General features: G+C 43.5%; 1 protein-coding gene and 1 long non-coding RNA gene across 2 annotated transcripts in view; one reads left to right on the top strand and one right to left on the bottom strand.

Annotated features, from left to right (window-relative positions):
- Nucleotides 1-11327: 11327 nt before the first annotated feature.
- LOC132660157 (uncharacterized) lies at nucleotides 11328-22892 on the bottom strand. Its single transcript, XR_009601415.1, has 2 exons — nucleotides 22828-22892; nucleotides 11328-13576 (listed from the first exon to the last, which is right to left on the bottom strand). It is a non-coding gene; the product is annotated as an uncharacterized LOC132660157 (long non-coding RNA).
- Nucleotides 22893-23043: 151 nt separating this feature from the next.
- MAP2K1 (mitogen-activated protein kinase kinase 1) overlaps nucleotides 23044-26219 on the top strand; it is a 73326-nt gene continuing 70150 nt past the window's right edge. The window contains exon 1 of the mRNA XM_015096833.3: nucleotides 23044-23588. Within this exon, the coding sequence (XP_014952319.2) occupies nucleotides 23509-23588 (80 nt within the window). The 5' untranslated portion in view covers nucleotides 23044-23508. The remainder of the gene's footprint in view (nucleotides 23589-26219) is intronic.

The raw sequence follows: 26219 nt of genomic DNA on the forward strand, positions 1-26219 counted from the left end.
CGGGATTGTGGATGGAATATAAGGGGTAGAGGCAAACAGAATGACTGAGCGAGTTCGCTTTTTCACCGATTCTTCAGATTTACTAACAGAAATCCTTCAACATGAATTCTCAGGTGGCTCAGTGGTAAGGAAGCCGCCTACCACGGGATCCCTTGGAGGAGGAAATAACAACCCACTCCCTTATTCTTGCCTGGAAGATCCCATGGACAGAGGAGCCTGGCTGGCTACAGTCTATAGGATGGCAATGAGTAGAACACCACTGAGCCACTGAGCATGCACCATGTAAATGTAACTACCACAGTTGTAAGGCACTGACATATTAATGTCTGACTGTCCTTTTTCACGTGGGAGAAATACTAGAAATACATTTTCCTTAGCAATTGCACCAGACATGTAAAAAAATATATAGCTTTCACATAGGCCATGTCACTAAAACTTTTAGAATTGTTTGGTGTTTTTAAAAGTGAATAGTGTTGAAAACACATGAGGCCATCAGTTAGAGGCAGCTGCACATGGAATTGGAAACTCTGGCTTCAGTGTGGTTGGGTTTCTCCAGTTATTGCCTCAATGAGCAGGGGGAACTTGTCTACATGCTGAAGAAGCTTGACCTTGTGGAACAACAGACCCGCTCAATGCATCCTGCTCAGTTCTCCCGAGACAAATACTTTGACACCGCATCTTGATCAAGGAACCCTTCAGGACTTCCCTGGTGGTTCAGTGTCTAGGACTCCATGGTTCCACGGCAGAGGGCCCAGGGCTCAATCCCTGGTTGGGGAACTAGATCCCACATGCTGCAACTAAGACTTGGCGCAGTCAAAAGAAAAAAAAAGATAAGGAAAGAAACATTCATCGGACTTCACTGGTGGTTCAGTGTTAAGAATCCACCTTGCAATGCAGGGGACTTGGATTTGATCCCTGGTAGGGGAACTAAGATCCCATATGGAAGTAAGCCTGAGCGCCACAACTAATGAAGCCTAGCATCACAACAAGAGAGACTTTGCTCCACAACAAAAGATCCCACATGCCGCAACTAAGACCCAGCGCAGTCAAATAAATACATAGAAAAGAAATGCTTCAAGGTGCTCAGGACCCAGCAACCATGTCTCATCCTCTGCTGCTGCTGCTGCTGCAGCTAAGTCGCTTCAGTCGTGTCTGACTCTCTGCAACCCCATAGACGGCAGCCCACCAGGCTCCACCATCCCTGGGATTCTCCAGGCAAGAACACTGGAGTGGGTTGCAATTTCCTTCTCCAATGCATGAAAGTGAAAAGTGAAAGTGAAGTTTCTCAGTCGTGTCTGACCCTCAGCAACCCCATGGACTGCAGCCTACCAGGCTCCTCCGTCCATGGGATTTTCCAGGCAAGAGTACTGGAGTGGAGTGCCATTGCCTTCTCCGGTCCCATCCTCTGAGGATCTATTAAAATTTTATGTCTCTTCAGCTGCCTGCTAGCCTTCAAGAGACTTTCTGAAACTAAACTCTCCAATCTGTGAGCCCTGAGGCCTTTCTATGACCCTTGCAGTCTCATCATGCTTATTGTGAGGCCATCATGGTAGCATCCCCTTTAAAGGGAAGATGTTTGAATCCTCTTTTCATACTTTGAACCATTCCCAGGTTATTAAAATGATTTGAAAGAGCTAGGGAAAAAATGAAGTGTTAAAGAAAAAGTAGACTATTAAAGATCAAAGACTGAGTATAGGGTATAAAAGCTTTTCTGGCAAGCTGGGAACCCAGTCCAGAGGTGAGGTTTGAAAGAAAAGAAATGAGAAAAATATTTTAAAACTGAAAGACCATGAACTATTTCTAAATCACATTTTAAAAGCCAGGTCTCTGTGTCTTACCAATCAGCTGGTGTTATTTGGGCTTATCACTAGGTATGTACTAGAGTGGCTGGTACTAGTGGTCTGCTGTGTACTTGAGGACTCCAGTTCAAAACTGTGGCATCAAATCGCCCCTGTCATGTACATAACACCCCCAAGTCACCTAGTCAGGTCTGCATCAGCATGAATAATCAAGGTGACCAGCCCAGTTCCAGTTCAGTCGCTCAGTCATGTCCAGCTCTTTGAGACCCCATGAACCGCAGCACGCCAGACCTCCCTGTCCATCACCAACTCCCGGAGTCCACCCAAACCCATGTCCATTGAGTCAGTGATGCCATCCAGTCATCTCATCCTCTGTCGTCCCCTTCTCTTCCTGCCCCCAATCCCTCCCAGCATCAGGGTCTTTTCAAATAAGTCAGCTCTCTGCATCAGGTGGCCAAAGTATTGGAGTTTCAGCTTCAGCATCAGTCCCTCCAATGAACTCTCAGGACTGATCTCCTTTAGGATGGACTGCTTGGGTCTCCTTGCAGTCCAAGGGACTCTCAAGAGTCTTCTCCAACACCATGGTTCAAAAGCATCAATTCTTCCGCACTCAGCTTTCTTTATAGTCCAATTCTCACAACCATACATGACTACTGGAAAACCATAGCCTTGACTAGATGTATCTTTGTTGGCAAAGTAATATCTCTGCTTTTTAATATGCTGTCTGCTGCTGCTGCTACTGCTAAGTTGCTTCAGTCGTGTCCAACTCTTTGCGACCCCATAGACGGCAGCCCACCAGGCTCCTCCGTCCATGGGATTTTCCAGGCAAGAGTACTGGAGTGGGTTGCCATTGCCTTCTCCGAATATGCTATCTAGGTTGATCATAACTTTCCTTCCAAGGAGCAAGCGTCTTTTAATTTCATGGCTGCAATCACCATCCACAGTGATTTTGGAGCCCAGAAAAATAAAGTCAGCCACTGTTTCCACTGTTTCCCCAGCCCAGGGACTATTAATTAGGATTTGGCCAGCTACAAATAACAGGGGGGAAAAGCTAAAATAAATGAAATAAACTAAAATAACAATAAACAAGGTAGAAAGTTTGTCTCTCATGTACAAGAAGTTGGGAGGTAGTAAGTTCGTTGTTGGTATGATGCTCCATGGTGTCAGGAAACTGGTATCCTATCTTCTTGCTTTACCACAAGAGCATTCCATTCTCAAGTTCACCACATCATCTGAAATGGCTTCTACAGCTCCAACTGCATTCCAATCAGCAGGGAGGAGGAAAGAGAAAAGGGCATGACTCAACATTTCTGAGAACATTTCCCAGAAGTTGCATACGACAATTGTGGTTACATCCAGAACGTAAACCCATGGCCACACACAGCTGCAAAAGAAACTGGGAATATAGTCTTTATTCTTGGTTACCATGGCCCAGTAAAAACTCAGGGCTTCTATTACTGTGGAAGAAGGGGTGAAAAGATGTTGGGGGAAAGTTAGTAGACTGCCACAAATAATAAAATAGAAAAAAATAAGCTAGTGCTTTTATTTTTCAAGTCTGGAAAATTAGAGTGTTCCCTCAAATATTAAGAAGATAAACAGCTAGTACTTTCACAGTAAGGCATGTAAGCAATTTCAGCACAAGAAACCTATGACATCACTGTATTAGACCTTTGGGAATTTCTCCTGGACTTTATGGCTTCCATGGTGGCTCAGATGGCAGAGAATCTGCCTGCAATGTGGGAGACTTGTATTTTGTCCCTGGGTTGGGAACATCCCCTGGAGAAGGGAATGGCTGCCTACTCCAGTATTCTTGCCTGGAGAATTCCATGGACAGAAGAACGACTAACACATTCATTCACATCATCCTCCAACCGTCACATCAGCTCCACCACGAGCTAAAAGTCTGACCACCATCAGATCACTTTATTGCTTTGTTTGCTCCTTTGTAAGACAAAATGTATAGATTAGCTGATTCCAAAGGTATTGTTTTAATGCAAGATACTGAAGAGTAATAAATCAACAGGTATTTATTGAGTGTTATGTGTTTTAGGTAATAAGCCAAATTGGTAAGATAACCTTCAAAACATACTTTCTATTTGGCAGTGAAAAACTCATCTTCTCAGGGTCCCACACAATTAGATATATCTTGCGTACCCCAGCTCCGCAACTAAATAGGCTTCAGGTCAGAACAGGGTGAAGTGAAGATGGAGGCACTGCTTGCAGTCCATTCTGGAAAAAAAAAAAAAGTGAAACCAGCTTCCAAGGGCAGCGAGGCTAGAGGTGCTCGTAGTCACATGCCCAGGATCAGTGGCGAGAGGACAAGTCTGCTTTTGCCTAGTGGTGGCGCCAGTAGGTCTGCACTAGAGTAGGGGACCAGCACAGTTCTGACACCAGCCTGTCAGTGGCCAAACCTCATTTCCTGACCACTCAGAGGCTCTAGGAGCCATCCGTATCCTTTAATAAATTTCTTTTCTGTTTAAACTACTAATAATGAGTCAGACTTCAACAGTATGTAAACCATAAACTTCCAGATGTTCCAGTTGGATTTAGAAAAGGCAGAGGAACCAGAGATCAAGTTGCCAACATCCATTGGATCTTCGAAAAAGCAAGAGAGTTCCAGAAAAACATCTATTTCTGCTTTATTGACTACGCCAAAGCCTTTGACTGTGTGGATCACAGCAAACTGGAAAATTCTGAAAGAGATGGGAATACCAGACCACCTGACCTGCCTCCTGAGGAATCTATATGCAGGTCAAGAAGCAACAGTTAGAACTGGACATGGAACAACAGACTGGTTCCAAATCGGGAAAGGAGTAGGTCAAGCCTGTACATTGTCACCCTGCTTATTTAACTTATATGCAGAGTACCATGAGAAACACTGGGCTGGATGAAGCACAAGCTAGAATCAAGATTGCTGGGAGAAATATAAATAACCTCGGATATGCAAATGATACCACCCTTATGGCAGAAAGTGAAGAAGAACTGAAGAGCCTTTTGATGAAAGTGAAAGAGGAGAGTGAAAAAGCTGGCTTAAAACTCAACATTCAGAAAACTAAGATCATGGCATCCAGTCCCATCACTTCATGGCAAATAAATGGGGAAACAATGGAAACAGTAACAGATTTCATTTTGGGGGGCTCCAAAATCACTGCAGATGGTGACTGCAGCCATGAAATTAAAAGACACGTGCTCCTTGGAAGAAAAGTTATGACCAACCTAGACAGCTTATTAAAAAGCAGAGACATTACTTTGCCAACAAAGTCCATCTAGTCAAAGCTATGGTTTTCCCAGTAGTCATGTATGGATGTGAGAGTTGGACCATAAAGAAAGCTGAGTGCCAAAGAATTGATGCTTTTGAACTGTGGTGTTGGAGAAGACTCTTGAGAGTCTCTTGGACAGCAAGAAGATCCAACCAATCAATCCTAAAGGAAATCAGTCCTGAATATTTATTGGAAAGACTGATGCTGAAGCTGAAACTCCAATACTTTGGCCACCTGATGAGAAGAACTGACTCATTGGAAAAGACCCTGATGCTGGGAAAGATTGAAGGTGGGAGGAGAAGGGGACGACAGAGGATGAGATGGTTGGAAGGCATCACCGACTCAATGGAAATGAGTTTGAGTAAGCTCCAGGAATTGGTGATGGACAGGGAAGCCGGACGTCCTGCAGTCCATGGGGTCACAAAGAGTCGGACACGACTGAGCTACTAAACTGAACTGAGACCAGATTCTGTTATTTGCAGTGAAGAATCCTAACATACATGGACCGATTTTAAATGATAGAAGACAAAATGTCGTTAAATGCTGATTTGCTTAATCCAAACATTGAGTGCTAAATAAAGATGAACAAGAGCTGGAGAAGTTGATGAAGACTTCTGGAAAGATCTGGAACTTGACCAGAGTCTTGGAATTAGGTAGGATTTGGATAGAAGTATGTGAAGGTGCCCTAAAATAAGAGAAATAGCACAAGCATAAAAAATGTTGAAAAGAAAGTGTTAGTTACTCAGTATTGTCTGACTCTTTGTGACCCCATGGACTATAGCCCCCCAGGCTCCACCGTCCATGGAATTCTCCAGGCAAGAATGCTGCTAAGTCACTTCAGTCATGTCCAACTCTGTGTGACCCCATAGACGGCAGCCCACCAGGTTCCCCTGTCCCTGGGATTCTCCAGGCAAGAACACTGGAGTGGGTTGCCATTTCCTTCTCCAGTTCATGAAAGTGAAAAGTGAAAGTGAAGTCACTCAGTTGTGTCTGACTCTTCGCGACCCCAAGGACCGCAGCCTACCAGGGTCCTCCATCCATGGGATTTTCCAGGCAAGAGTACTGGAGTGGGGTGCCATTACCTTCTCAGAGGCAAGAATACTGGAGTGGATTGCCATTCCCTTCTCCAGGATATCTTCCCGACCCAGGGATTGAACCCATGGTCTCCCACATTGCAGGCAGATTCTTTACCATCTGAGTCATAAGGGAAGCCCCCGCCACCCGCCCCCACTCCCGCAAAAAAAAAAAAAATGTTGGGGAAATAAAGGTGGGATAGCTATATTAAACGGAGAGATCGCATCATAATGTTTTTCATAGCTCCTGAAAGGTTTTAAATATTGTTTTTGCATAATATTTGATGCCTACAGAATAACTACAATATGGGAGACCCAGGTTTGATCCCTGGGTTGGGAAGATCCCCTGGAGAAGGAAATGGCAACCCACTCCAGTATTTTTGCCTAGAAAATCCCATGGACAGAGGAGCCTGGAGGGCAACAGTCCATGGGGTTGCAAAGGGTCGGACACGACTGAGCGACTTCACTTGACACTTGACAGAATAATATATAATGTTTATGTATATTACAAAGCACAATAATATACAAATCTGTGACCGTACCTTCCAATCTAAGAACTAGCCAACATCTTATGGTCGTTGTTATTCAGTCATCTAGTCATGTCTGATTCTCTGTGACCCCACAGACCGCAGCACACCAGGCCTTCCTGTCCCTCACCTTCTCCCGCAGTTTGCCCAAGTTCATGTTGATTGCATTAGTGATGCTGTCCAGCCACCTCAGCCTCTGATGCCCTCTTCTCCTTCTCCCCTCCATCTTTCCCAGCATCAAGGACTTTTCCAATGAGTCAGATGTTCACATCAGATGACCAAGATACTCGAGCTTAAGTTTCAGCATCAGTCCCTCCAGTGAATATTCAGGGCTGATCTCCCCTAAGATTGACTGGTTTGATCTTGCTGTCCAAGGGACTTTCAGGAGTCTTCTCTAGTACCACAGTTTGAAGGCATCAATTCTTTGGCAGTCTGCCTTCTTTAGTGTCCACCTCTCACAACCATCGTGACCACTGGGGCGACCGTAGCCTTGACCATCCGGATCTTTTTTGGCAGAGTAATGTCTCTGCTTTTCAACACACTTATCTAGGTTTGTCATCGCTTTCCTGCCAAGAAGCAGTCGTCTTCTGATTTCATGGCTGCTAGTCACTGTCCACGGTGATTTTGGAGCCCAAGAAGAGGAAATCTGTCACTCCTTTCACTTTTTCCCCTTCTGTTTGTCATGCATACCAACATCTTATACCTTTTTATCCCTTCTCTGATCCTCCTTCCTCCTGAGATCACCATTATCCTGAATTTTGTATCTGTCATTCCTTTTAAAAATAGTTTTTGTATATAGTTATAGGCCTGAACAATATAAGAAATATGTTGTCCAATATTGCCTGTTTTGAGTTTTATAAAAAAGCATATCAAACTGTAGGCAGTCTGCTTGGGCTTACTATCCTAATTTCATATTTTGTCCAATGATTCTTCTGGGTTGTTTCACATAGCTGTAGTTTAGAAAATTTTTACTGTTCTATATGATTCTTTACTGAATGTATAACAACTTATTTAACTGTTCTCTTATTGGTAAACATTTGAAATGGTGTGAGGTTTTTTGCAACTCTGAACAGAACAGGGCTATTTAGATTCTTATATATGTATTCGTAGATATGTATTGTTACATATGTGTTTTTATATATATCAAATGAACAAAGACCTTGAGCAGACAGGTGGAAGGACTAGCCTTTGAGATTTTAATTTTTTTTTTTTCTGCCCCACAGCACAGCACGTGGGATCTTAGTTCCCCCACCAGGGACTGAACTCATGCCCCCTGCATTGGAAGCATGGACTCTTAACCACGGGACCACCAGGAAAGTCTCAGAAGGAGATAGCCTTTGATGGCAACACTTCTCTCCACTCTAATATGCAGGATGGAGGATTTAGATATAGGTGTGTTATTAGGTTTTTAATAGGAAGTTAAGGATCAGAGAAGATGATTAAGTCACTCCATGGCTGAAGTTTTCGTAGGTAAGTGCAACGGAAGGAAAAAGGGACAAGGGATTTGAAGTATTTGCAGGAAGTGATAAACCTTAAAGTCTGAACTGGATGGAGTAATACCGAAGGAGACTGAGTGGAGGTGGGGACTTGAATGAAGTTGCACTCTGCGGGGGAGCCTATGGTTTGTTTCCAGGAGAGCACTCGAGCAAGTAAGGCTGAGACAGAGACAGAGAGGCCCCAGGCTAGGCATTTGCAACTGGATTTCTGTTTACATTTCTCGGGATAAGAAAAAGAGGGCCTTCAGGCTGGACGCTTACAATTGGCCTCCTGTGTGCATTTATTGAAACGGATAATAGGTGCGTTCCAGGTTAGATATTTACAACCAGCCTCCTGTTTGCTCTCTGAAATGGAATTAACAACTGAAACAGAGTAAATAGCCAGGCTTTGTCTCCTGTGGACTCCTTAAGATAACAGTCGTGGTAGTAACAGAGAGAAGCTAAATCTTGTTTGAGTAAAGGATCAGGAGGTCATATATTTTCCATCCTTGAAGCAGGGGAGACATTTCATATGTGCAGAAAGGCTCCTTGAGGGTCAAAAGGAGAGGGCACCGCTCCACAATATGTGATGCTAATATGCGATCCCATAGGCCTCTGGGCTGAAATCCACCTTGAGAAAATGTTGCCCACACATGTCAGGGAGGGTCCTAGGACAGGTCAGGTGTGGAAAAAGAAACCAGACAATTGGCCAAAGGGAAGATAAAGACTCAGAAGAACTGCCTTATATAAATGACTTAATTGACTCTCTACTGCACTCCTCCTTACTTGGGGGGATGCCCACAGCCTTTCTCTCTGGGTGTACATGTCTGTCTTGCTTCTGTCTTAACCAGATAAATTGTTTCTCTGTGTGCTTTCCCACTTGTTGTTGTGGTATATCTCTAATGATAAACTTTGCACCTGCATTTTCAGTTTTTGCCTCCTTGAGAAATGCATTTTTCACTGGGGACAAAGATCCCCTTGTCTCTCTCCTTTGCTGATCTGATGGCTAGGATTCCCGGCTTTCATCCAGGCTACCCAGGTTCGATTCCTGGACAGGGATTTAAGATCTCTTCATGTCACTGACCATTTTGGTCAAAGGATAGAGTGTTTTAAATTTGTGATATTGGAGGTTGTACCATGCAAAGGTCCAGGATATCAATTGAGGTCTCCTTACTCCTCAGAGGTCAAGTACGATGAACTCAAATACCCATCACTTCACATTCTATGGAAGTTGAGGCCCTTCCCAAGATTTTTGTAAATCCCAGTGAGACCAAGATCCCCAGGGTCATCTGGGACTCTGAACTCCTGAATCTCACATGTTATTTCTGTTCTGAATTGTCTCAGTTTAAGCTCTTTCTACAGTTATAACAGTAAAAGTCACTCATTCAATAGATATGCCCGACTTTGTGGGATTCTTAGAAAAGGGTTACATCGTTATTTGGCAAAGCTTTTATCTCCGTGCCCCTTTCTCCACTTTTCTCTCTCCTTCCCATCTCCTCTGTTATGAAGAACATGCTTCCATTTTCTTAAGCTTGGCGCCAGTCGACACCCTCAGGATAGGGATAGGAGGCAGCGTCTGTGGGTGTTCACCAATTTCAAGCACTTATTAAAATACAGTATTCTTCCCAGCAAGAATTCTTCTTTTCCTAAGAGGACTTTAGTGCTATCGATTAAGGTAGTAAAATGTTCTTCACCTCCATTCAAACAGAATTTCATGGAAAAGAATAATGATAAGAAAGTATACTCCAGGTGTGGTGGACTAGAAGCAAGTCATCTTACAGACTGAACCAGCAATATTTGACTTTCACATCTCATATTTTTAAAATTATTTCTTCTGTGTTCCCAATAGTAAGGTATTTTGCACTTCTGAAAAAATATTTGAAAAAAATAAAAGTGTTTTAGATTACTTTTGACACTGATAATTTTAAAATGTTTTAGGTTCAGATGCTTTAAAAAGCACTTTCACCAGGTGAGGGAGCTCTTCCTTAAGTGTTTTCATGGCCCAGGAGTATATTTTGAAGACTCAAGGCTTAAGAGATGTTATTCAAAATATGAAAAAAAATTTTCCTGATGGCATTTGAATGGTAAAAGTTTCCAAGATAGAATACCAAAAAACCCCCAACTTCATCGAAATGAAAAACTTTCGCTCTTCAAAAAAAAAAAAAAAGAAAAGACAAACCTCAGGCAAGGAGAATGTGAAAGTGTGAAAATGTTAGTTGTTCAGTCGTGTCCAACTCTTTGCAACCCCATGGAATGTAGGCCACTAGGCTCCTCTGTCCATGGAATTCTCCAGGCAAGAACACTGGAGTGGGTTCCCATTCCCTTCTCCAGGGGATCTTCCCTACTCAGGGATCGCACCTGCGTCTCCTAAATTGCAGGCAGATTCTTTACCACCTGAGCCAACGGGAGCTGCAAATCACATATTTGACAAAGGATTTTTATCTAAAGTACATAAAGAACTTTTAAAAAAGCAAACCTCAATAATAAGACAAACAACCCATTTAAAAATGGGCAAAAGATTTAAATATTCACATCACCAACAGATATATATGGATATCAAATACGCATATGAAAAAATGCATAAAATCATTAGTCAGTGTGTGTATGCCCAGTCGCTCAGTCGACTCTGCTAGTGGGTTGCCATTTCCTTCTCCATGGGATCTTCCCAACCTAGGAATCAAACCTGCATCCCCTGCATCTCAATGAATTGGCAGGTGGATTCTTTACCACTGAGCCACCTGGGAAGCCCACATTAGTCAGTTGAAACGTATCAATTAAAACCACAGTGAGGTACTAGTATGCATCCATTAGAATGACACAGACTTTAAAGGACTAATCATATCAGATTCTGGCAAAGATGTAGAATACCTGGAACTCCCCTACGTTGCTGACGGAATGTAAAATAGCTTTAAAAAAATTCACTGTAATGTATTTTTATTTATTAAAAAAATGTTTAAATCTGTGCCATACAGCTTGTGGGATCTTAGTTCCCCAACCAGAGATTGAACTAGGGCCCTCAGCAGTGAAAGCACAGATTTCCATCCACTGGACCACTAGGGAATTCCCTAAAATAGTTTAAACACTTTGGAAAATAGTTTTGAAATTTCTTTAAAAGTTCAACATACACCTACCATGTGACCCAGCCGTTGTACTCTTGGGTATCTAGAGAGAAATGAAAACATATACATGTAACGATGTTTATAGAAGCTTTATTTGTAATATCCATCAAAAGGTGAATAAAGTAATTGTGATGTATCAATAAAATGACTTACTACTTAGCAATCAATGAACTACTGACATGCACAACTACATGGGTAAACCTCAGCAAGTATGAAAGAAGCCAGACAATCCCTCCTCAATAAAAAGCACATTAAGGAGTACATACCATACAGTTCCATTAATACAAAATTCTAGTTATATACAGGATAGATAAAAAAGGTCCTACTGTATAGCACAGGGAATTATATTCAATATCCCAGGATAAGCCATAATGAAAAAAATATGCATAATTAAGTCACTGTTGAACAGTAGAAATTAAATACAACCTAGTAATTCAACTACGAAAGTGAAGAGAGTTAGTTGCTCAGTGGTGTCCGACTCTTTGCGACTCCAGGGACCATAGCCTGCCAGGCTCCTCTGTCCATGGAATTCTCCAGGCAAGAATACTGGATCGCCAGTGGATCTTCTTGATCCAGGGATCAAACCTGGGTTTCCTGCACTGCAAGCAGATTCCTTACTGTCTGAGCCACCAGGGAAGCCCCTTCAACAAAATGTAAAATAAATAAAATTTTAAAAAATGAAAATTATAGTAGGGGCAATGGGCAGATGCAGAGGGGCAGGATTCTGAAGGAGCACAAGGAAACTGTTGGGAGGTAACGGATGTGTTTATTATCATGATTGTGGTGATGGTTTGTCCACATGTGTCAAAATTGTTCAAATGTTGTCCTTTCCATGTATGCCACCTATCATATGATTATGTCTCAACAGATCTGTAAAAAAAATTTTTTTAAGTATAAAAAATGTTTTAAAAATATAGAGGAAAATTCCCTCAATAGAATTTAAACTAATTTGAATGTATTTCTTGAGCTCCCAGTTCTAAAGGGTATATAGCACTGAATTTGGGACCTGTTACCTTATAGAAGGGCTTCCCTGGTGGCTCAGACGGTAAAGAATGTCTCGCAATGCGGGAGACCTGGGTTTGAATCCCTGGGCAGGGAAGATCCCCTGGAGGAGGGCATGGCAACCCACTCCAGTATTCTTGCCTGAAGAATCCCCATGGACAGTGAAGCGTGGTAGACTACAGTCCATGGGGTCATGGAGAGTCGGACACAACAAGCAACTAACCACGGCCCAGCACCTTACAGAGAGCGAAGGGCTAATCAGTTTTTTTCTTCATTTTTTGGGTATCTTAACACAAATAAAACGAAGCCAAAACCAAACAAAAAAAGGAAGTACCACAATTGTTAGAATAAGAGGAATAAGAAGGACCATGTGAATTAACTGATTATTTCATTTTATAATCAGTAGTCTTAATCCTTCAAAATAAGAATGCTTCTTTTTATGTTTACATTGCAAATGACTAAAAGGCTTGAAGTAAAACAAACCGATTTCATGTGAAAAAAAGCACATATTTTTTAATTGCCTATGAAGACAGAAAAGTTATGAAAGGAAGTTTTGAGTGAAAGCCTGGAAATAGTTCTTTTTTAAAGAAGGTTTTGCCTGGGGGCTTTCCTGGTGGTCCAGTGATTAATACTCTGTGCTTACAACACAGGGGGCTGGGTTCAATTCCTGGTTGGGGAAGTTCTGCACACCATGAGGTGCAGCCAAAAAGAAAAGAATAAAAAAAGAAGGCATTGTAGTACATCACAGATGGAGCTTTTCAGAAACTCGAGAAGGATTTTTCCTTCTCTATAACAGGGCGATTCAATAGATAGTTTTACAAAGACTATAGAAAAATACATAAGGAGGCCAGATTCTTCGGTTTCAGTGAACCCTCAGGCAGGTAACCCATTGCTATGGAAAGAGCCTGGGCAGGTGAGACGCGAGCCCTGGCTATGGTTTATTATTCATCGTTGATCTGTACCGTGACCCAATCTTTTCCATAAAGCAAAGATCACACTGGATCGTGGTACTTAATTTATATGCCCTTAGACATGGAGAAGGCAATGGCACCCCACTCCAGTACTCTTGCCTGGAAAATCCCATGGACGGAGGAGCCTGGTGGGCTGCAGTCCATGGGTCACTAAAAGTCAGACACGACTGAACGACTTCACTTTCACTTTTCACTTTTCATGCATTGGAGAAGGAAATGGCAACCCACTCCAGTGTTCTTGCCTGGAGAATCCCAGGGACGGGGGAGCCTGGTGGGCTGCCGTCTATAGGGTTGCACAGGGTCGGACACAACTGAAGCGACTTAGCAGCAGCAGACATCGTTTACTGGATCTGTTAAAAAAGAGAAGGGACAGATTTATCCATTTAACAAATATTTACTGATTGTCTGTCTATATGCCTAGAGCCAGTGACAAAATGGCCAATACAACAGATGAGGTTAACCAACAGGGAACCAAAAAATAAGCCAGTAAATAAGCAAAGAAGATAATGAAAGAAGAAAACAAAGTGGTATTGTGCCAGAGAGTGCCTACAGGGACAATGTAGTGAGGATGAGGAAGTGACACTCGGGCACAGCGTGTGTAGCAAGAAGCAGGCGGCCAAGCATAGGGCCTCCACACTGGGTAAACAGGAACAACATCTGTGTTCAGAAGGAGGAAAGAAGGTCACGGTGGCCAGAGTTTGGTGACTCAGTGGGAAAGTAGAACGAGTTGAGGTCTGATGGAGGCAGAGCTGAAAAGTCTGATGAGGGTTTTGAACTGGAGCCACCGGTGGGTCTTGAACAGAGACTAATGCATGTTTGTAAAGATCCTTGAGCTGCTCTTCGGAGAATGGACTTTCAGGAAACCAGAGGGAAAGCAGAGGGCCAGTTAGGATTCTTATGTTTGGGAGACAGAGCTTATAGGCAGCCCCGCCCCTGATGTTTGGCAAGAAGCCACGTGGACACCTAGTACCAAATGCTTACTTATGCAAAAATGATACATTAAGCTTCAGGTCATCAAATAAAATATGCTCTGTCCTCCTATCTTGAGAAATATACTTTCACACCAATATGGAAGTCCAGGTTGGAACTGAGATTTCTCAAATTCCCTAGAGTACCAGAATGCACCATGGGAAGAGCTGGCCCCTAGCTTTCTTCTCGCCGCTGCCCCTTCTCTTCTCCCCTCCCACTCTATCATATGCTGCAGGGGCCTTCACCCCAGGTGCGTGGACATCCAGACCATGAACCAAGCTCTGTCCACACCTCCTCAAATAGTTCCTTGGCCCCTCTTGGGCCTGGGGGAGTCTACACCTGGGCGCAGGATGTCACTCTGTTCTCAGGAAGGTGGACTAGGGAAAGAGGCCCTGCACTGTTTGGGCAGGAAATTCTGGAGTCTTGGGGAACCAGAGAATGGTCTAGAAGTAGGGGACATAGACTCTGTGCAGGCATGACCCTTTGGTCCTGAGGACTCCTCCCAGTGTGGTGGGTGGTACAGTCAGACAGGGGCCATAGCGGAGGCTCTGGAGCCCAAGGCCAGGAAGGACTCCTCAGTTTTTTTCACAGTTTGGATGTGGGTGGTGCTTCAAAGAGAGGAAACAAGATGGTTAGAGAGGGGTGAGGGAGTGGAATCAAGTGCTCCAGTTGAAGTGTTTTCAGTTTGTGATGTCCACTGAGACATCCAACTATTAGAAATTCCAAGGAGGCAGTTGGCTGTATATGTCTGAAACTCAAGGGGCTTCCCAGATGTCACTAGTGGTAAAAAACCTGCTTGCCAGTGCAGGAGGCATAAGAGATGTGGGTTCAATTCCTGGGTCCAGAAGATCCCCTGGAGGAGGGCATGGTGACCCACTGCAGTATTCCTGCTTGGAGAATCCCATGGAGAGAGGAGTCTTGTGGGCTACAGTTCATGAGCTCGCAAAGAGTTGGACACAATTAAAGTGACTTAGCTCGCATTCACGTCTGAACCCCAGGAGGAGAGGTCTAGACCAGCAGTACTAAAATTGGGAACTCATCAGCATAAAGATGTTGGAGCACATAGCAGAGAATGTAGACAGAAAAGGGACAGAGTCTGAGGCACTGTGCCTGTGCTTAGTCATGTCCAACTCTTTGTGGCCCCGTGGACTGTAGCCTGCCAGGCTCCTTTGTCCATGGGGATTCTCCAGGCCAGAATACTGTAGCGGGTAGTCTTTCCCTTCTCCAGGGGCTCTTCCCAATCCTGGGATTGAAGCCAGGTCTCCTGCATTGCAGGCAGATTCTTTACTGTCTGAGCCACCAGGGAAGCCCATGAGTACTAGAGTGGGTTGCCTTTCCCTTCTCCAGGGGATCTTCCCAACCCAGGAATCAAACTGGGGTCTCCTGAATTGCAGGCAGGATCTTTACCACCTGAGCTACCAGGGAAGCCCTCTGAGGCACTGCTGCTGCTGCTGCTAAGTCACTTCAGTCGTGTCCGACTCTGCGACTGCACAGACGGCAGCCCACCAGGCTCCCCCATCCCTGGGATTCTCCAGGCAAGAACACTGGAGTGGGTTGCCATTTCCTTCTCCAATGCATGAAAGTGAAAAGTCAAAGTGAATTCGCTCAGTTGTGTTGACTCTTCGAGACCCCGTGGACTGCAGCCCACCAGGCTCCTCCATCCATGGAATTTTCCAGGCAAGAAAACTGGAGTTGGTTGCCATTTCCTTCTCCATAATTTTACCTCCTAGAAATACACACTGTTAGCATCTTGAAATATTTCCTTTGTCTTCTCTTTCTCTCAATCTCTCCCTCTCTCTATCCATCATGTATATTTACACTGTATTTTAATAATAAAATGGTGCTCATATGTATATAATTTTTATAAGTGCCTTTGTCACTACTTTTGCAGCATTTTCCCCTGCTGTTATATTACTCTTTTAAAGAGAGATTTTTAAACTGATGCACTAAGTTTCATCATGTAGATGGATCATAAAATCCTCTATTTTGGGACATTAATTTCTTTTTTTTTCATTAATTTCTTAAGATAACATAATTTATTACTTTTTTAGCACCGAGAAATTCAAAGAAGGGAAACAAAAATTGCCATTATCTTCCTGCCTAGGAAATACCTGTTGACATTTTCAAAGAAAATAAAAAAATAAAGCAGTTCATTTATATGGACAGAAATATCTAACAAAATTTAAAAAAAGTACAAAATGAAAAGTGAAAGCTTTTCTTCCCACTCGGTAAGTCTTTCTTTCTAAAGGTAATTACTGTTAACAAATTCTTGATTTTTTCTTCTAAGATGGGGAGGGGGGGAATGGGGAAAAAAAACACTGAATTCAATGAAAGAGAGCAAACAAAGTTAGTATAAAAGAAAAATTAATTTGTGTTTACGGCTTGTTATTATGAGTAATGCTGAAATACACATCTCTGTTATATATAAATCTTTGTGCACATCTCATTATTTCCCTAAAATAAATTTGAACTGCATGCATTATGGACATTGTATGAAATTGCTTTTTTTCCCAACAGGTTTTAAACGAAGTATGAATGACATTGAGTTTTGTCAGTCTCTAAGTTTGGCCTCAGATTCATAGAACTCAAAAACGTGGATTATGATCTACTCAAACCTTTAAACTTGTGCCCAATATGGTTTGAAGCCACTTGAAATTGAAGGCAAGTATGAAAATTAGAGAATGAGGTGGTAGATAAAGGAACAATCATATTATCCTTATTTATGACATGATCAAGATCTTTAGTGTCATTATAATTGGAGATACTTGAAAATGTCACAGCCAAACTTACCTGATGACTATCAAATAAAACAAATTGCACCTATCTATTACTTGGCAAGGTACCAAGAGGTTCCAGAAGATCATTAACCTGGGAATTAGATGTGTTCCTGTTCTACCCCTAACTAGCTATGTGACCACAAAGGACGCCACTAAACCCTCCAAGGCTCAGTTTTACTATTTAATTCAAGTTCTAAAATTCTAAAATGAACTGTCTCCCACTCTCTTCACACAGAAACCCCATATCAAGTACCAGACAAGGATCTAGTTATAAAGGTCTATCTATTCAAAGAAAGCACACACAGGAGCAAGAATAAATAGCAGTATGGCTCAGTAGTAATTATAATGACACCAAATTGCTATCAGTATAATGACAATAACAATATTTTATATTTTATGAGACAGTACAATCTGGAACATCACAGAGAAGAGATTCCTTGCTCCCTAGGAGTATGAAGTGAAAAGTGAAAGTGAAAGTCACTCAATGGTGTCTGACTCTTTGTGACCCCATGGACTATACAGTCCACAGAATTCTCTAGGCCAGAATACTGGAGTGGGTAGCCTTTTCCTTCTCCAGGGGATCTTCCCAACCCAGGGATTGAACCCAGGTCTCCCACATTGCAGGTGGATTCTTTACCAGCTGAACCACAAGGGAAACCCAAGAATACTGGAGTGAGTAGCCTATCCCTTCTCCAGATGATCTTCCTGATCCAGGAATCAAACCAGGGTCTCCTGCGTTGCAGGTGGGTTCTTTCCCAACTGAGCTAAAACACATTGATGTACTAATCAGTATAATTTAAAATATCTTAAAACACACATAAACCCGAGACTATGTGTCACCCACTGTTCATTTGTGGGGATGAAACTCTCTTTAGACAAATTCTAAGCTCTCTACAAGATGACCTGGCCTCTGAGCAGGAGTATGAATTATAAAAAGATTGATAGATGTTACAATGACTCTACATGTGTAGGCCCTGTATTCTTTTATCATAGCTCTCAAATCTGTAGATTAAATGGTCACTCTCATTTTAAATTTCCTGCCTGTAATCTTTGCAAAGCACTTGACAGGAAAAGGATGATGCTGGGGTTTTCCATTGAGTAGAAGCAAGAATGGAAAAAAAAAAACAAAACAACAACTGACCAGTGATGACAAGCATTCAAATAAATGTTCTGGGAAAGATTTGTTTCATCTCAGACCAGATTAGAGATTAAGAATATCCGGGATCCTGGACTGTGATTGCAAAGGAAGTCAAGACTTCCTTCCCCACAGCTGCCCTCGAGGAAGCTGGTATGTCCCAAGCGTATCTTCTTTCATTGTGCTCCCCAAGGGAGAAAAGCAAAGTAGCACATCTCTCACGGATGCCAGGCTAGGGTGAGGTCCCTACCACCTCTCCCCTCCAAACAAAGGTGCCAGATCTGACATCCTGTCTGGTTGAAGCCACATCCTTAGAGAGCAATTGAAATTGCATCAGCCCTCACCTTGCTGGGGCACCTTTTCCTTTAAACGAAGGGCAAGTGACCATTAAATGTGGCTCCCAAAATAACCCAGTGGTTTCATTGCATTTGGAATGTCTGACATCTAGAACTGAGGAAGTGGATGTACTGCCTCTGAAAGGGGAGGGGAGGGTGGTGTTACCCTGTCCACTGTGACCCTTCACTCAGTTACTCAATAGGAACAGCTGCCAAACTCACAGGAGCTTAAAAATCTAGACAATGGATTATATTCCTTGGCTGTTTATTTAAACATTACAAAAGTCAGCCCCACCTTGCAGAATGAATTATAGGCAAAGGGAGTTTTAACGATAGTAAAAGCCTTTAATAAAGAGTCAGAGTTCTCTCATGACTAGAGAGTAGGCAAATGTATAAAAATGAAGAAGGAAATTCCCTGGCGGTGCAGTGGTTAAGACGCCAAGCTTCCACCGCAGAGGGTGTGCGTCTGATCTGTGGTGGGGGAGCTAAGATCCCACATGCTACTTGGGGTATGGCAAAAAAAAGGGGAAAACGTAAGGTGGAATTTCCTCATATGGATTAACTTTTGTTTACCATAACTTGACATTTTTTTATTTTGAATTTCCCAGTTGAATTTGTCGTAGTAAGAGAATAAAAGGTCTTAATTTGTAAGAAGCAAATATGGACTTGCTGCTAAAATAAAACTCATAGGCTGATAATATAAAGTTCACTGATCCTAAAATATTAACTGTGTGAGCATGGCTAATATGAACACAGGACTCCATAATGTAAATGGCAGTGTTTCATGAATGGTTCTTATTATCTTTTTCTACTATTCTAGTTTTTTCCCCGGTATTAAGCTGGCATTAGTTACATAATTTTTTTTAAACCCACAAAATATTCAGAAGGCCTATATGTTTTAATGTGAGAAAAGCCTATATTTTCTTTCAATTTAAAAACCGAAATAGAAAAAATAAAAATACATTTCAGCTGGTCTGACCTATTTTCTGACAGAGGAAAAAAAGTCTTCTTGTGATTTCTTTTTCTCCCATGTTTTATGGAGATGTAATTGACCTAAGACAGGAGGAGAAGGGGACGACAGAGGATGAGATGGTTGGATGTCATTACTGACTCGATGGACATAAGTTTGAGCAAACTCTGGGTGCTGGCGATGGACAGGGAAGCCTCGTGTGCTGCAATCCATGGGGTCACAGAGTCGGTTGGACATGACTGAGCGACTGAACTGAATTGACATATAACATTGTATAAATTTGTGTACAAAATGTTGATTTGACAAAGCTATATATAGTAAAATGATTCTACCATAGCATTAAATAAGCCTTCCTTGCTGTCCCATAATGACCATTTCTGTTTTGTGTGAGAACACTTAAAATTTACTCTGAGCAACATTCAATTATATACTATAGTATTATTAGCTATAAATACTGTATATCAGGCTCTCAGAACTCGTGAATTTTATAACTAGAAGTTTGTACCCTTTGGCCAATATCTCATTTCTTCTCCCAAAGTTTCTTGTGACCTCTACTCTACTGTTTCCCTGAGTTTGGGTTTTATAGATTTCACATACAAGTGAGATCATACAGTATTTGTTTTTCTCTGCCTGACTTATCTCATTTAGAGTAAGGTCCATCCACATCACTGTAAATGGCGGGATTTCCTTGTATCTCATGGCTGAGTCATATTCCATTCCAGGTCTTCTTCCTCTGTTCATTGGTTGACGGACACTTAGGCTGTTTCCGTATCTTGACTACTGTGTATAAGGCTGTGTTGAACGTGGAGTGCAGAGATCGCTATGAAATCCTGATCTCAATTCCTTTGGATACATACCCAAGAGTGGAATTGTTGGATCATTTGGTAGATCTATTTTTAATTTCATTTTTTTAGAAACTCCACTAATTTTATGGGGGTTTTTGATGTATCAATTTGCATTCCCACCAAAAAGCCCAGGGGTTCCCTTTTTTTCCACACCTTGCCTTGCCAGTACTTGCCTGGAAAATCCCATGGACGGAGGAGCCTGGTAGGCTGCCATCTATGGGGTTGCACAGAGTCGGACACAACTGAAGTGACTTAGCAGCAGCCAATACTTATCTCTGTTATTTTTTTTTTAATGATAGCCATTCTAACAGGTATTAGGTGATACCTCATTGTGGTTTTGATTTCCATTTCCTTGATAATTACTGATGTTGGGTAAATTTCTTTTTTTCCCCTCAAGTAATTGTTTTATTGAGGGGTAACATAGGTCCAGAACACACATTGTTTTATTGAAAGATAATAAAAATTGTAAGTGGAACACACTTTCCTGTGATCTCTACCCAGAGCAAGAAAGCAAACATTACTAGCACCTTAAAAGCCTCCTTCAACTCATCTTTCAATTCCTCTCCTCCTCAAGGACAACCTTTATCCCAGCTTCCACCTCCACAGACTAGATCTATCAGTTTTGAGTAAATATATGTATAATATATATATGGTATATACATAAATACATATGTATTTCTTGTGTCCAGTTTATTTTACCCAAGAGGATGTTAATGAGATTCATTCATATCATTGCACGGTGTTGGTATTGTTCAGTTGCAAAGTCCTCTGACTCTGTGACCCCGTGGAATGCAGCATGCCAGGCTCTTCTGTCCTTTACTATCTCCCAGAGTTTGCTCAAATTCAAGTCCATTGAGTCAATGATGCTATCTAAGCATCTCATCCTCTGCTGCCCCCTTCTCCTCCTGCCCTCAAACTTTCCCAACATCAGGATGTTTTCCAGTAAGTTGGCTCTTTGTATCAGATGATCAAAGTATTGGAGCTCCAGCATCAGTCCTTCTGATGAATCTTCAGGACTGATTTCCTTTAGGACTGACTGGTTTGATCTCCTTGCTGTCCAAGGGACTCTATCAAGAGTCTTCTCCAACACCACAGTTCAAAAGCATCAAGTCTTTGGAATTCAGCCTTCCTCATGGTCCGAATCTCACATCAGTACCTGACTACTGGAAAAACCAAAGCTTTGACTATATGAACCTATATTGACAAAGTGATGTTTCTGCTTTTTAATATGCTATCCAGGTTTGTCATAGCTTTTCTTCCAAGGAGCTAGTATCCTTTAATTTTATGGCTATAGTCCCCATCCACAGTGATTTTGGAGGCTAAAATAAAACCTGTCACTGTTTCTACTTCTTGCTCATCTATTTGCCATGAAGTGATGGGACTGGATGCCAAGATCTTAGTTTTTGGAGACCTTTTAGCCGTTAGCAGTCATTCTACTGTTTCTTGCTCAGCTTTCCCACCAAATCCTAAAGAATCATTAATCTACTTTCTGTCTTTATAAAGTTGCTTATTCTGGACATTTCATGTAAATGAAATAACAAAATATGTGGGATCTTGTGGTTGGCTTCTTTCACTTAGCATGATGTTTCCAAAGTTCATGAATGCTATAGCACAGATCAGCCTTCATTCCTTTTTATGGTCAAGTTATATTCCATTGCATGGATGTGCCACATTTTGTTTATCTGTTGACGGACATTTGGGTTGTCTCCAGTTTTTGACTATTATGAATAATGCTGCCATACATTTGCATAAAAATTTGTGTACAAGTTTTGTATGGATATTAGATTTTCACTTCTCTTGAGCACATAGGGGTGGAATTGCTGGGTCATACGGTAACTATATTTAACTGAGGAACTGGCAGACTGTTTCCCAAAATATCTTCACAATTTTACATTCTCCTGTTAATCTTTAAACAATTTATAAAATGTTTTACATTGACTAAATTATATACATAATAAAAAATTCAAACAGCATAAATGGCTAAAAAGTGAAAAGCAAACTTTACCCTCTACATATTGCAAATGGCTAGGTGGCTGACAGGCTGCTCTGGATCACGGGGTGTAGATGCTTACCTTGTTTTGCACACCTAATGCCTTTAGGACTGAATAGAAAGGGAACGAGGAAGAGGTGAACTGAATGTGTATTTTGAATCATACAAGTCATCTTCATCTTATTAAGCTCTTTGTTCACATCTTTTTTCTTCAAGTTTTATAGAACCGGAATTATTGGTTGAAAGGACTTTTTTCAAAAGGTTTTTAAGATATATTCCCAATCTGCTCTCAGAAATGCCCCAATTTAAAGTCTCATCCGCACTGAATACTCATTTCCCTGTACCCTTGTCAGCAGACTAATAGTATTACCCCTTTACATGTAACTTTCTACGTGCCAATTTGCAACACACAAAGAGTCTCCTGACAAGTTGTCCATTCCCCAACGCTGCCTCTAGAAACAGGAAGGGGTCTTTTTCTTTATTCATTTTATTACTTTAGCTCCATCAGTGTGACTCGGCCCTGGGGCTACAGGCACCGTACATGAGGAGACCGCGTGGCGACCTACCGGATCAAGCTCACCTCGACTAGCTATGGGAGCCAGGATGCACAGCCTCCTTTCCCGGTAGGTCCACCTGGGAGTCTCTAGGCGGCAGAGGGCGCTGTGGAGCCAGGGCCGGACCCCGCCCCCAGGGCCGCGCGCCGCGCCCCGTGACGTATTTCCGCGTCATCTGCCGCCGAGGCGTGCTCTCATTGGCTGTCAGATTAGGCAATTGGGGCGGAGCCAGGTGGGCGTGTGGAAAACGCAGCCTCCTGGAATTGGGGGGGCGAGGCTTCCCCTGTCCGCAGCCCTCCCCCAACTCTCCCCCGCCCTCCAGTCCGTCTCTGGGACTGCTGCGCTGAGCCGCTTGGAACGCGGCAGTGGCGGCGGCGCACTTTCCCGGGCTGTGGCTGGATCAGCGTTGTGGTGCGCGCGCCCGGGGACCGGTTGACTGAGGGAGAGCGGCAGGGAATCCCGGGCTGCCGAGCTGCGCGGGCGGGGAAACCCTTCGGTTCCCTGTGCACGGAGCAAGTGGGCCGGGGGTTCCCCCAGACCGCCACTGGCCCTTTGGCCCTGACGGGACCGCGCAGGGCGCGCCCCCCGAAGGCAGCCTTCGGGCTTGCGGCCCTGACTTGGCCCCGCGAGGCCGGCGCGGGGCAGCTCAGAGGGAGGAAGCTAGAGGGGCCGCCCTCAGAGTTGGGAGCGCCTTTCCTGGCTCCAAAATGCCCAAGAAGAAGCCGACGCCCATCCAGCTGAACCCGGCCCCGGACGGCTCCGCGGTTAACGGGACCAGCTCGGCGGAGTAAGTCTTGGGGTGGGGGGCGGGCTGGGGAGGCCCGGGCCGGGGTGCAGAAGCCAAGTCGGGTGTGCGCCTCGCGCGGGGCTCTGCCCGGGTCATCACGTACGTCTCGGGCCGCCGGGCGCGAGGAACTCCGGCCGCCGAGATATCGGTGACTAAGCACTGATTGTGCTCCTGACTCAGACCAGTCCGTGCACCCAACGAGTAGCGATGCCCATCCCCACCCCTCTGCCGACCCTTTCAGTCATCCCTGACCTCTGGTCATTTTCCCTCTCCCTAAAAAATAAAAACTGGTTCATCGCCCGCCTCTCCCCAGCTCTTTCTCCTAGATTCTCTGGGATTCTGGTGTGTAACGGGGAGAAGGGAGCCGATGTTTTAGAAAAATGAAGATCGCATATGTGTCTTGAGTTCAACTCAGGGTGTAGAATGTGGAGTTAGGACCGCCGAGCAGTCCTCACCTTCGTGCTTGACACCTGTGGGCTGGGAGTGGCTAGTTGCGACCGCTGCCAGGCCAGCGAGGACGTGTGTACACCAACACCCCCGAGGCTTTTTACTTGTCGACTTTGGGGGCTCCCATTCCTGGGCCTTCTTCGTGGAGACTCTTGTTTTGAAGGGAGCTGCTTTTCTTTTCTTCATCTGACTTTTCATTCATTCACCAGATCTTTTCTCATCGGTGTCTCTCCTGGGCTGCTTTAATTGACTATGAGCCCAATTTTGGACCTGAGACATGACACCATGTTCTTGGAAATCCCACACAAGGTGCTCCATCTCTGCAACTTCCAGTGTTCATCACGAACCAGCAGTTTACTTCTTTAAACAGTGATGAGTCTGTTTCATGGATGTTTCTGAGTTCCCACAACTCTTTTGTATCCTAGGTAAGGAACAGGACTGTGTGAAGGAGGAAGATCTGGCAAGCTGGAGAAATAAACAGAAAAGATTAATAAGAGTTCTTAATCTCTTACCTGCACCCCTGGAAACTTTAGGAAACCAGCTGATGAAAAGAACAGATTAGGCCTCAACCTTCTGCCCTTTGGTGATTTCTGTAACCTTTGTTTGTCTCTCAATTTTAATAGCCTGGGGACCTATTGGCTTGGTGGCTCTGTCCACCCCTATAATGATCACAAGGCCAGTGGTGAACAGACCTGTGATGTGAGCTCAACCACATTCCTCAGACAAACTCCTTTCTGAAGTATCTGTTTTGCATGATACTAACTTGTCCAGGTTAGTGGATAACTTTGCATACATCGATGCGCATTTAGTGTACAGAATTTTATCCCCTTAATATAGTTCTGAAATCACCCCCACCTCCACCACCAGCACCAGAGCAGGGCAGGACAGGACAAATTTTGACCACAGTGGATTCTGACTGAATGTTGTGTCCTGACCATCGTGCTCCCATTCATTTTGGAAGAAGGTAGTGAGTGAAAGTGGGGCTTCCCAAGTGGCACTAATGGTAGAGAACCCACCTGCCAATGCAGGACACAAAAGAGATGCAGGCTTGACCCCTTGGGTCGGGAAGATCCTCTGGAGAAGGGCAAGGCAGTTCACTCCAGTACTCTTGCCTGGGAATCCCACAGACAGAGGAGCCTGGTGGGCTACAGTCCATAGGGTCTCAAAGAGTTGGACACGACTGATGCGACTAAGCCGCAGCAGTGAGTGGAAGTACCTGTAGTCATTCTGTTGTTAATTGTGACCCCAGTGTTCTTACAAAGTGACTGTAAGAACTCACAAAGAACTTACAAAGTTCTTACAATTGTGACTGTGTTCTTACAAAGGGGAGAGGGAAGAAAAAAGGAAAAAAACTGTGCTGAAGTTGGTGGCAGATATATTTGGTGGGAGTGGGAGATTCTAAACAGTGGGTACAAGGTGGGACTCCGGAGTCAGGCTAAGTTTGTGGTTTCGTGATCTGGGTCAGGTCTCTCTAGGGCTTAGGTTTAGGTTTTTTGTCTGTGAAAATGGGTCTAATGATAGATCTATTTAGAGTTGTGACGACTAAATAAGCTAACAGTAGTAACTCTTCCATCAGCGTTAGCTGCTGGTATCTTTGTTACTGGGTAGAGAATGCTGAGGGAAGCCTGAAGGTAATTTGCAGTCGTGGCGGTAGATGAGGTGCCGTAGCTTCTGGATAACCGACCCCCTTACTCAGTTTTCTGTGCCATGCGTATCTACCTCTGTGACTCATTGCTGTGTTACAGTAGGCGGCATCCCTGTTTAGGCTGCCTGAGACAAACAGGGACTGTTCCCCTGCCCCCTGCCTCTCATGGGGGAAAGCTGTACACATCTGTTAATACATCTTTCCCGTTTTTCAAGCAAAGCTGATGTACTCAAGTTTCTCAGTAGATCAGGGAATGATTTGGCACATTTTCATAAAATGTAAGAAGAAAAATGTCCATTGACATTAAAGAACTCGTGGTACTAAATTGGCAAGGTTGTTTCTCTGTGACTCCCTGGCACTTGGGACTGCTCTCTAACGGAGCCCTTACCCCATTCAAAGTTATGTTATATGGGACCTGGATTCTAGGCAGCTTCTGGGGGTCCTTGAAGAAAAAGACTGCAAAAATATTTCTTTTGCAAGTTTGCAAAAAAATATGAGCATATTGCAAGGGTGCTAAATGTTAGAGTGAAATAAGTTGG

The sequence above is a fragment of the Ovis aries genome, chromosome 7 (genome assembly GCF_016772045.2).
Source record: "Ovis aries strain OAR_USU_Benz2616 breed Rambouillet chromosome 7, ARS-UI_Ramb_v3.0, whole genome shotgun sequence".
Taxonomy (NCBI): Eukaryota; Metazoa; Chordata; class Mammalia; order Artiodactyla; family Bovidae; genus Ovis; species Ovis aries.